Consider the following 12,238-nt stretch of genomic DNA (forward strand, 5'->3'; position numbering starts at 1 on the left):
ATGGCCAGATAAGGAAACTCCATCTCTCTGCGCTTGCCTTTAACCCCTTTTTTGCTCCCCACTATTTTCCCTTGGGATCATTTGGTAGGCCTGCTTCCACAGCTGGAGGATACATCCGGTGTGTGAGTGTGCATATGTGCATGTTTATGTGTTAAAGGCAGAGCTGTTTGAGTGCAAAGCCCTCTAACGAAAACTTGCCCGCACTCACATATGCTGCTTTTGGTGACATAAAGCCCCGTGCAGTGCTGAACTCATGAAACTTCTCCTTGCCAGAACATGCCATGTAAATAACTAGACAGCTGTACATTGCAGTGCTTACACACAGCTGCAACCTGCTGTTAGGAGACAGTAATCCTATGCTGGGAGTACTATAATCAAATGTGGAAGCATAGGAGACAGATATCATGACAACACCGTGAGATCCTGTCATTAAAATGATAATAGACATAAATGTCAACACCTGATGTCAGATCCCACTCAAACAGTACAATTGTATTCACCATGTACACTTCATATGTTTAACCCTCAAAAAGCCAAGATGTTTTAGTGATTAAAAGGACCCAGTGTGTTAAAGTTTTGTGTTTATCATGTGCTGTTTCCCTTGTGCAAGATGTATTGCACATACCTGCAACATGGAGTTAAAAAAAAACAAAAAACAAAAAAAACTGAAACACTAAATCACATTTATTTAGGAATCCTTGTCTCTTCTTCTTACAAAGCAAATTTTCTTGTTTCAATAATACCACAAAATCATACTTTTAAATTTCAGGCATGTTTTCAACTATCCTTGCATCATGTTCATCCCAAAATGCAAATGAACTGGTGACTCAGTAACATCGCCTGTTTCTTCCATGCATCCTTTTTAACTTTAATTTAAAACTTTTTTTTTTGTATTTGAGGAATATTTTAAAATACTTTGTGCAGAAAAAAGCTCAGAATACTTATACATTAAAATATCTGAAAATCGGGACTTTAAAAGTGAGGTGCACTATGTGGAATAGTTACAAACAAATACATTTCAAAAATAGCCCAACTCCATGCATGTGTTTGGACTGTGGGATGAAGCCAGAGAACCCACGTAGACACTGGGAGAGCATGTAGACTTCACAACCCAAGACCTCCTTCACCACAAGTCACAGACTTTGGTCTATTGTAAATGACGACTCATCCACCTGCATTGTTTTATAGTAACAACGACTGCAGAAAACAACAGCCAACCACTGACCACATTTTGGGACCTATGAATAAAACTGCCCTCTACTGGTTACTAAGGGTAACTGTACCTGCAACCCTCTGGTCTAGCCTTAACTTTAATGGTAATAAAGTAGTAATATTAATCATTGTGACCACCAGGGGGCAGAAATCCATACAAGACAAAATTACAAACACAAAATCACGTTTTTCACTAACTCTACTCCTCACAGATTCACTCATTACAACTGCTTCCCTTTCATTCGCATACATATATTCTAGATTAGAATAAAGAAAAAAATAAACATTTTAATAAAGTATGCTTTCAGTTTTATCTATTGTTTCAAGGGCCTTTTTACCACATTGTAGGTTCAACATCTACAATCGAAACTGTTTCTGAAGTCATGGTGCTATTATACTCTGGTACAGTAGGTGGCGACATACGCCTTTAAATAGCTTCACAGTCTGCCACTGAAGCCAAAGAAGAAAAAGAAGACGAAGACTACCGCGGTAGCAGAAGCAGAAGCAGAAGCAGAGGCACGCTTTGTTTTCTGGTGGAAATGGTAAGATCATATTATGAATGTTGCTCAGGTTAAGGTTTGTTTTGTGTTGTTATCTGTGGCAGTTTCAGGTGAAGCGGTCCGACTGACGGCACATCTGTAGGTGGAAACAGTTGCGACCTTTTGCTCGGACATTACATTTTTAAGGTCTCTTCTAAGTATTGTGAGCAAAGGCACCTTTGAACATATCTGAAGTAACTTGAGCTGGTTGCGATGCTGTTGTTGGTTCACATGTTTACTAGCAGTGGAAGTAACCCGACCATCGTGGGCCTGTCTCCACGTGGTCAGCCTTTAGCATGGTAGCTCACAGTGTGTTGCCATGTGAGGAGTAATTGGAGTATGATCAGGCAGTAAGACTTGAATTAATTTTGGGTTGTAGTGATTAGTAATACTGCATGATCGCTTTTATTTCAAGCGGTATGAGGATGTGCTTCCCCCCTCCCCTGATGACTTGCACTGGGCTCTGAGTCTGGATGAAGACAGCTGTGCATCTTTGGCCCTGACAAGCCAGAGTTTCTGAGGAGAAAGCAAACCAAGTGTTACACGTGCTGAGCTTCTTTACACTTCACTGACTTTGTTTTTTCTTATTTGTTAATGTTTTCAGGACTTTGAGTGAAACCGCTCAGCTGCAGCGGAGCCTTAAAGGTAAGGATTATTTGGGGTTTTCAGCACTCATTCTTTAGTTAGGATGTGTAATCTTATGAGTCCTTGCAAAATTAAGAGACAGATGCAGTTTCAGTCTGTGTCCACTTGAGAACATTAAAGACTTCCTGAGGACTATGATGGTGGGGTGAGCATCCATCCATCTGTTTATTCATTTTCAAATACTTGTCTGGAGCATGTGGGCAGCAGTCTAAACAGAAAGGCCCATCTCTACCCAGCTCCTCCAGGTCTTTTGGGGCTGTTCACATGCCAGCTAAGAGATGAAATCTCTAGTGGGTCCTGGGTCTGCTCCAGGGCCAGCTCCTTGTTGGACATGTATGGAAATTCTAATGTTAATCTGTGCCAGAGTAAATAAAAGCACCCTCAGAAAAATAAGTATTTTATTACAATCCTTCGGAGGAAAGCCAAACCCTGTTAGGGTTCACAACAATCATTTGTATTCAGGAAAAAAAGATAAAACAGGATCTGTTTTATTGTGACTGATCAGTTATTAACCAATAGGAGTGCAGCGTTCCTCAGTTTTTCAGGCGGATCCTCCTTACGTTCTTGGTGGCTGCTCTGTTTTATATATGCTGTCTATGATTTGTAGCTGTCCTTCTCCCCTGATGACTTGCACTGGGCTCTGAGTCTGGATGGAGACAGTCGTGCATCTTTGGCCCTGACAAGCCAGAGTTTCTGAGGAGAAAATCAGAAACTCTGCTGTAAAAGTAATGGCTGTGACAAAAAAAAAAATCCCTAACTCTTTATTTTTGTCCTTTCAGTTCTGAAAAGGTGGAAATCCTCCGAGGATGGACATTAATCAGGTTCGTGTCATGTAACACTGCTTTTTCATATCTAAAGTCTCATTTCTGGTGATGCTTTGCACTGGGCTCAGAAATCAGTGGTGACAGAAGTGCAGCTCTGCCCTTGACAAGGCGGAGTCTGAGGAGATGAGCAAGCAAAAAATTAAAATTGTAGGTCTTCACTGACTGAACTGTTTGCCTGACTGCTGTTTTGTTACTTTTTCAGGTACTGATACTCCAGAAGAGAACTTCCTCATAACAATTCTGTGATTATTTTCTTATTTGTTGTGATGTTTTAATTGTAATATCTCATATTTGCTCTGATTCATCAAATAAAATCATACATCTTATGTTTGTTTGGTCTCTCTTCTACAAATATCAGCTGAAGATGTGGTGACTTTGTGTTGGATAGCAAAAGTCTTGAACAAGGGGGTTTGAGTGAGTCATCACAGGTAACACACCTGTGATTACTCAGTTTGTGGTGTCATGCTCACGTGCTCATAACAGCAGGCATGTATCCAGGATTTAAAATGGAGTGGTGTCTTTGAGTGGATCCTGGTTTAACAATCGAGCAGTTAAAATACCCTGACATGTGCATGCATTGAGAGACGTGGCTACACTGAAGCACCATGGGGATTCTATTGAAGCACATGACATAGATGGGTGGCTCTGCTAGGAGGCCTAGGGGGTACCACTGTTCACCTCTGGTACTCTAAGGCTTTTTTTTTTTTTTTCTTCTGTCATTCACCACAGCACTACATGTCTGATTTGACATACTTTATTTTATTTACATCAGGTAACTTTTCTGACGCAGCTGAGGAATTTATCTTTTCCCAGATCTGAACCAGCGATCTTTTGTTTGTTAGGCCAGCATGTAAACCACTGATTCACTGTGTGTGTGGTATTGTAGTATTACTGTTATGTATTTTGATTGATCTAGTAAGGTCAGCGCTGCTTCCCAGGAAAAAAAAGATGATTATAAAACAGTCAGGAAAACACCTTAGGCCGGGCTTAAAGTACAGAACAGCACCACTGCTCCTTTGGACATTCAGTAGCTAACATACGAGGACAAACAGGCCAAGAAAACTTTCACTTGTACCTTACGATTTTCTGTTACCTCATTAAGGGTATAATGTGATTAGTTTGTGGGTTTTTTTTGTTTTGGTTTTTTTTTTGCTGCTGCTGCAAGAATTACTTTGTTACGGCTGTATTTGCAGATTAGAAGTGGATAACTTATTTTATTTCTGTTATTATAAGATAGTGACTTGTTCTTACACAGTATTGATTTAACAAATTAAAAAATCGGAGGCACCAATTTGATGATCTCAAGAAAATATCACATATTAATTTGGACTGATATCTATCTGGAGATAGAGTCACTTAAAAGAAATGATTCTAAGGCCCTTTAATATTACATTTTTGCTCTGTTATTCACCTGGGTGTAGACTTTTTGTCTACACCCAGCATATATTCTGCACTGTGGGATTATAAAGTAACACTTTCATCCCTAAGGTTGCTTAATGTGCTAAAATATTGCTATGCCATGTTTTTTCTTTAATGGCACAGTATCAGGCTGTTGCCAGATTAGCATGAAGTCTTCAACAATTTCTTCAGATGATGATAAATTTGTGACCTAAAAAGTGAGTTGGGTAGATGGAAAGATGATGAAAGAAATCATTCAAGAAATTACAAACCATTAATTAGAACTTTGTTTCTGTATCTTTATTATAATTCTAACAATTTATCTCTTAAAACATTTGAAATTCATATATGTTTTATATGAATGTGTGTATATGCATATCACATATACATATATATTCTGTAAGTTACTTTTCAGCAGTTCATATTCTCATTTTTTTAAAAGATCTCTTAAAGGAAAAGAAGTGCTTTCTATAGAGTCAGACCGATTCCCTCCGATATTCACTTCTCCAATGCGACTACGAAACGCAAAGAAAGGCTTAAAAAACAAAAAACAGCATCTCACCAGTCACTTAACAAGATCGTTGTATGAGCAAGATGTTTTTTTAAATCTTATCCAGAGTTCTTAATTGGCCCTATGTGCACTAGCAGACTTTGAGACATGTAGAGTCACACTCGACTTGTTCACCCCTTCAAAACCTCCGAAAGGGAAATGTGAAAAAGCTGGTAGTGGAAATGGGGCCGTTGCATATTATGCTGGTAATAAAACAATGAGCTATGAGCATACTAGCACATGTTAGCGACTGCAGAGGGTGCTCTGTACATACGGGAAGATGCAAACGATGGGTGAATACGGAGCAGAGCTCCTAATCCCATCAGATTATCAACAGTGGGAGGAGGGGGTGGTTGCAGAGAACAGGTCGAACTGTATAGAAAGCAGAAGAGTTAAATAAATACAATTTACCTTTTCATGTTAAACATTATTTGGAAGACAGAGATTCTTTAGAACTTTTGAGATATTTTTTTCTTTTTTACATCTTAAACCATAGTTAGACCATTATTTTCATCGTCCTTATTGCTATTTCCCTTGAATTCAAATATAGTCTTTCCTTAGCCATCTGCAAAGAGCAAATACAAAAACTGTCCCCCCTTAGTTACCTTTGCTAAATCGCATATATAGTCTGTATGGATGCATTCATGCATGTGCACTTTTAAGCAAGGTGACTATGAAAATTCTTAAATCTTTTGGCAAAAATAGACTGACGAAAGCAGAAAAAATGCACATTTGATATGTGTTCATGGACTCAAAAGCAGCAGGAGAGGTGAAGCGTTGTTCAAGGTAGAGAGGTCATGACAGAGCCCTTATATTTAATCTCAGCAATAGTAAGACAAGCAGGACTTGGGGATGGGATGAGATGTAAATGTGCCACAAAAGCTGATGTCGGGGGGATCACACCGGGTCACAGGAGAAGAGTTAAACTTGGGTCTCAAATCAATCGCCAGGGAGTGAGATATATATATATATATATAGATTAGAATGTTATAGAGAATTTAAAAAATATTATTTTGTATTATTCTAAATCATTTTCACTCAGAGCAACAGCTGCTACATTTTTACAGCATATTAAGTGGTGAATAACTTTTAAAAGCGTGAGAAAAATATATTTTGAGGCCTTAAAGGTTAAAAGGTGATTTTGATTAAAGCTTCACAGTCTCACAACAAGAGAAACAATAAGGAGAAAGGGGGGAAAACATAATATTCTTAAATGTGCTTCACATTTAATTGCAGTGCTTCTTGTCACATAGAAGCTATGTTAAGGGTACATTATGCATCTTTCAGTTCAAAAATACCTACATGTACATATATATATTTATATATCTATATAACCACAACAATTATCTTCACTTCACAGTCAGAGAAATAAGCTGACTGCACGAAAGCGCCACCTTAGCCACCAAAGGCAGAAACCGGGACTCTCTGAAGATCCAATAACAGTAAGGACGATGATAGTAATGATAGATAGTAACAATAAATCTCTTCATATCAATATCAGTATTCCAGTATTCCCATTTAAAGTTTAAAAAGTGTAAGAACAATCATAGTATTAAAACTCGATATAAGCGTTTTTCTCTGGGATCCCCTCGGCCGGGTTTTTCCTCCTGGGTTTCGTCGACAGACGGAGAGAGGCCACTCCTGGAAGGAGCCGGGGGGATTAAGTGGGAAAGAACAAGAAAATGGCAGTTTTTACTCCTTCCCTCCCCTCTCCTTTCCAGTCTGCCTCGCACAGAAGGCCTGAATGAGAGTACAACACTTGCCTTGATGCTGAGAAAGTCTTTCTCCGTAAATAAAATCAGTCTCTTTGCGTCGTCGCAAATCCCAATGAAAGCACAGTCTGTCTCCGTTTTGTACATCTCGGATCCAAACGTAGCGTGTGTGTCTATATATAAGGTGTCCCATAAATTCTAACACAAACACAGGGAAGTGCTTGTGTTTGTGTTTACATGTTGGTGTATGCATGCAGGCATGGATAGAGTAACTCGGGTGCCTGTGTGTGCATATCTGTGTGTTCATTTACTTTTATGTTGTTGGTCTGGGCACTTATTTTTGCTACAAATTTGTGATACAGTGACCAGTCTGTATATACGTCATTATAAGACTTAAGATAATAAAGAGCTATAGAGAAACACACATACACGCGTGATCCCGATCACAGGATCTGCAGTGAGGACAGAGCCCTACCAGTGGTGAGGTAAAAACAAGACGCAACCAAACACGCAGCTTATCCACACGCAGCTTATCCACCGGCGACCTCGCCTCGTTTTAAAGAGACGCGGAGGCCGTCGCGATAACCTGCCCTACGTTCACCATTCACACAGATAAAGCCTCACTCTGGCACACATTCATCCTCATTCACCCTCAAGTACTCAGTCCTCTGGGATATTTATTATGAAGTCAGCATCCGCTCTTTAATCGTAAACTTTAAACCAGCCAGCTGAGGGGGTAAGAGCACTACTCAACAAGATGACTACGTGACACCTTTTCATTTCTTCAGGCTTATTTTTGTTCCTCTCAAGTATTTGTAATCTCTGCTGCAGCCACAGACATTTTGGATGAGAGGGCGTTTGCGTTAATTGTGTTGATTGGTGTGACCGTGCGTGCGCGTGGGGAGTGTATTTGTGTAAATCAGCCTGCCACATGTGAGCAGCGCCAGCCGGTGTCTTTATGGATCGCCAGCCCTTCCTCCATCCCTGTGTTTCCACCTCCCCTTGGGCCTCGACTTCCTCTTTCTGATGTTCTCTGTGTGAAATCTGGCCCCCCTTCATTTGTTGTGTGAATCCACCATGGATAGCAGCAGCAGTTGTGTCTTCCTCCCTCATTGGCTTCAACCCCTCCTTCTGTGCCTCTCTCTCCATCTCTGTATTTGCAGCCTCAGCTCCGACTCCCGTCGTCCCTCCTCCTGTCCGTCTGTCCATCCCGAGGTGAGAGAACAGAAATGGGAAAGGGGCTGCTGGACAGCCTGCGGACAAAAGAAAAAACGCAGGACACGCGTGATGTTTCCAGCTTTCTGTGTTTGTTCGTCCGTGGTGTGGTTGTGTGTAGTTCTACCCTCTGACCCACGTTTGTAAAATGGAGAGAATAAATTGGTAAATCTGCTGTGACTCATGCAAATGGACAAGCAGTGTGACTAAGAAAACCGGGAAAACATTGGCCATCGCACTTGATGCCTGAGCAGTTGGGTGTATCTAAGTTCACCCTGTTCTTCCTGTAACACTGTAGTTAATGTTGCTCCAGGATCGTCACTGCAGCTGACCGATCATGGTGCTCGGAAGTCACAGCTTTGTGACACAAGTTAGGAAAAGTTTGACTTTAAAGTTTTCTGGAAGTCAGGTGAGGTGATAAGACCAGCAAGATGGCAGACGAAGCAGAAGTCTGTACTAAAAGGCCGAATTTGGGGCTTGGCAAGATAACTTCATATTTGACCTTGAGTTGTGTGTTACTGTTCCATAAACCCCAACTTATGATCTTATAACAGGGCAACTATTTGTACTCGTTGACCTTATATCAGATTTATTTATATAGTGCTTCTGTATTCTTGCCAACCATTCACAACACTTTATCTGCCTCATATTCACGCCGATTTAAAATCAGAAAAATCTTTATTTTTATATCTGTATAAGCTTATTGGTGCTGCCCTGCACAGCAGTTTCAGTTTCTGCATGACCCTTGGAAAAATTAGTTGCCACTCTTAGAACAAATAATTATTATATCTTTGTCAGATCTTCCTGTATCTAATGATAGTTATAATACTAACATTATCGTGAAAGGTCTGCCTTCTGTTCAGATTTCAAATTAATTAAAGTGCACACTCTCTCATACAGAACTTTTATTATCACACATACTCAGTTATGCTGTTTAAACTCTTCAGATATTTCTAACATTACAGTTTGCTCTGTAAAATATTCTGGTCAGCTGCCAGTAGAACCGTCCATACTCATGGCTGGTCATAATGCTGACAACATGCATTCTCATAGCCACATTGGGAAACCCTGGTTTGCTTTATGGAGTTGGTATCCACCTTTCGGTCACCTCCTAGCCTGATTGGTAAAGTTGGGAAAAGTGTATTCACACAAGGAAAAGATATCGTCGGCAAGTTAAATTCAGTTCCAAGCACAATCTTCAGGTTGTGTTTGTTAAATTTCACTGCACAGACTGTAGTTTTGTCCTATGCAAATCTAAAAGTAATTGTTAAGTTTTTATTTTTAGACATTCTGGAAAATTTGTTCATGCATTCATGTCTAGTGGGCCTGATTACTGCAATGCTCGTTTTGCTAGAGATAAGTAGGCTGCAGTCTATTCAGAATTCAGCTGTAATGTTATTAACTAAAACTCACTCCAGTTTTGGAAGGGCTAAACTGGCTTCCAGTATCCCATAGAAGTGATTTTGGAATGCTCTTATTGTATTTTAAGCCCTAAATGGTCTTGGACCATGGTACAACAGTCTGTTACTTTACGTCCCATCTCGCACTCTTAAATCTGTCACTGCCAAAACGTTAGACATATAATTTCCTCGGAGAGATAAATTTGGGATGTAGTGTTTTCTGTTGCCAGCTTATCCTGCCCAAAACGTTGGAACAACCTACCTCAAAATATTCAGGAAGCAATCTCTAAGAGTTTCTCGAAAGCATTGGTCTTTAATCTTGCAATTAACTTGTGGCCCTACTTGAAATTAATCACTGAATCCAATTCAAGCAAGAGGGTGCTGTTCTTCAGTGAGAATAAATCTAAAGCTGTCAGGATCCTGAGGTAAGAGGGGTCATTCTAGGAACCCACCGGGTGTCCTCTGCTGACTTTGCAGGGCTTGCAGTGTAGCCAGCAGATATTTCTCCAAAGACTTCCTGTGCCACTAATTGATTAAAAATCCAAAGGATTATTTTTTTAAGGACTATGATAAGCAAAATGATGTTAAAGTGATGGTTAAAAGATTGCATTACAGCAGTCATTTGTTCTGAAAACTTTTTTACATGTATGCACCAAAGTCAGTTCACATATGATTGGTCAACAGAAGTCACACCACAAACAGGAAGTGGAAATCGCTCACCTACAGATGTCTAGACAGACAACCTGTCTAGACAGGGCTGACTAGTTTAAAGGGCTGACAACCTTTAAACTATAGTAACTGGCCCCATGTTACTTTTCCCCATGGTGTCCCCAATCACCACTATGTGTAGACTTGGAGATATATAACAAAATAAGAAAAATAACCCGAATAACAAGGAGTAATAACACAAAAATCTTTTATCTTTACCTAATTCCACTGATAATGAAAAAAGTAACATTGATGCAATGTCAGGTCAATTTATGTCTTGGCAAAAATCATTTTAAAAATACTGAAACTGCCATGTTATTTTTATCTTATGGAGCCCTGGAATTCCCAAAAGGTGAGCTTTTTATCTGCAAACAAGATCACTGAATTGTGGTGAATTAATTGTCTTGTGCATGCAGAAATTAATATGCTGCTCTAAAAGCTTAAGCTACCCTCAGCCACATTACAATGGGCAGAAATAAAATAGCGAAGTTTTATATTGACGAATATAATTTACAGTGAGTCTCTAACACTTTCAGATACACTATATTTGGTAGCTGTCCACATTTGAAGTTGTATGTATGTCAAGTTATCAAAGTAATAGCTTATGTATGCACAAATGAGAATAATTTAGTGCATATGAGTACGAAATTTTACGACATAGGACTTCAGTAGCATGTGGATTTTTTAAGGTAAGATAAGGAGAATGCTTATTATTGGGGCGATCGTGGCTCAAGAGTTGGCAGTTCATCTTGCAGCCCCAGCTTGGACAGTCTCAGTCGTTGTGTCCTTGGGCAAGACACTTCACCCACCGCCTACTGGTGATGGCCAGAGGGGCCGATGGCGCGATATGGCAGCCTCGCTTCTGTCAGTCTGCCCCAGGGCAGCTGTGGCTACAACTGTAGCTTGCCTCCACCAGTGTGTGAATGTGAGAGTGAATGAATAATGGAATTGTAAAGCGCTTTGAGGTTCTCGAAAAGTGCTATATAAATGCAATACATTATTATTATTATTATTATTAACATCGGGTGTAAGTGCTATAAGCACACATAGTACTGAATGGTATTAACCAGATAGAAATCGCATTTTAAAGGTGGCATTAAAGAGGCTTTACAGGTTGCACTTAGCAGCCATACCTGTCCATTACACTCCTCAGGGCTCGTTCTATATTCATGCGGTGACCCACTCGTGTCACACCCAAATCCAGATAGTCGTCCTTGGTCAGGGAGGGCAGGTGGGTGCCATCAATCTCATTATCCAGGAAACGCTCTCTGTGCTCCCCCAAGTTCAGGTATCCCAGCCAGTCTGCGACGTCATACTTGGTCCAGTAGGGCAGCGGCTTGGAGGCGAAGGGCTTTGTGGGAGAAGGGGGAGGTAAATGGGGGTAACTCAAGCAGGGAGGCGGAGGGAGAGGGTGTAGAGGTGGAGAAGAGGCCCCAGACAGGAAATGAGTTGGAGAAAGTGATCGAGAAACTACTAAGGTTGAGTTTGGAGGAGGCGGCGCGCCAGAGGGGGCAAACAGGGGAGGCGAAGGAGAGAAATAGGGGTCTCCGAGAGGGTTCCCAGGTGATGGCGGAGTGACCGAACCGCGGAGATCATACATGGCACTGTACAGAGGTGAGGTAGGGAGAAGTGGAAGGGATGATGGCCGTGGTGGGCCCATATTGGGTCTCTCTGAGGGTGAGATGAGGGGGCTGGGTGCTCGCCTTCGCTGGAGAATGTGTGATTCTGCTTTACGGGACTCACGACTGGGGATAAACTGGAATTCCAAGGCTTTGGTCCTGTAGACAGGTCTGTGTTTGGGAGAAGTAGGATAAGGGGAGTAAGATGTCGGTGACAGTGGGGAATGTGAACGTGGCGGCTGAGAAGTTGCTGGAGGCTGCGGAGATGGTGATCGTCCCCAGTTGGGGTACTGGGAGGCAGGGGTGGGAGACAGAGACAACGATGGCTGCGATAATGAGATCGGCGACGGCGACAGAGATCGAGCTGAGGGCGGGCTCAGAGCTGAGGCTGAGTCTTCTGAAAATCTGTGAGAAGA

The 12,238-nt window shown here is 41.1% G+C and overlaps 1 protein-coding gene, 1 long non-coding RNA gene and 3 other non-coding genes across 5 annotated transcripts in view; 4 read left to right on the forward strand and 1 right to left on the reverse strand.

Annotated features, from left to right (window-relative positions):
• Positions 1-269: 269 nt before the first annotated feature.
• LOC113020310 (uncharacterized) lies at positions 270-3,546 on the forward strand. Its single transcript, XR_003272180.2, has 4 exons — positions 270-1,754; positions 2,356-2,396; positions 3,176-3,217; positions 3,423-3,546. It is a non-coding gene; the product is annotated as an uncharacterized LOC113020310 (long non-coding RNA).
• Positions 2,187-2,278, forward strand: LOC113021591 (small nucleolar RNA SNORD88). The gene has a single exon (XR_003272322.1). It is a non-coding gene; the product is annotated as a small nucleolar RNA SNORD88 (small nucleolar RNA).
• On the forward strand, positions 3,009-3,100 carry LOC113021589 (small nucleolar RNA SNORD88). Its single transcript, XR_003272321.1, has one exon. It is a non-coding gene; the product is annotated as a small nucleolar RNA SNORD88 (small nucleolar RNA).
• LOC113021592 (small nucleolar RNA SNORD88) lies at positions 3,258-3,346 on the forward strand. Its single transcript, XR_003272323.1, has one exon. It is a non-coding gene; the product is annotated as a small nucleolar RNA SNORD88 (small nucleolar RNA).
• Positions 3,547-4,896: 1,350 nt separating the features above from the next.
• Positions 4,897-12,238, reverse strand: part of shank1 (SH3 and multiple ankyrin repeat domains 1) — a 71,946-nt gene continuing 64,604 nt past the window's right edge. Inside the window, exons 24-25 of the mRNA XM_080300754.1 lie at positions 11,337-12,227; positions 4,897-8,133 (exon numbers count right to left, since the gene is read on the reverse strand). Coding sequence (XP_080156880.1) covers positions 8,046-8,133; positions 11,337-12,227 — 979 coding nt within the window. The 3' untranslated portion in view covers positions 4,897-8,045. The remainder of the gene's footprint in view (positions 8,134-11,336; positions 12,228-12,238) is intronic.

Source organism: Astatotilapia calliptera, chromosome 4 (genome assembly GCF_964374335.1).
Source record: "Astatotilapia calliptera chromosome 4, fAstCal68.1, whole genome shotgun sequence".
Classification (NCBI taxonomy): Eukaryota; Metazoa; Chordata; class Actinopteri; order Cichliformes; family Cichlidae; genus Astatotilapia; species Astatotilapia calliptera.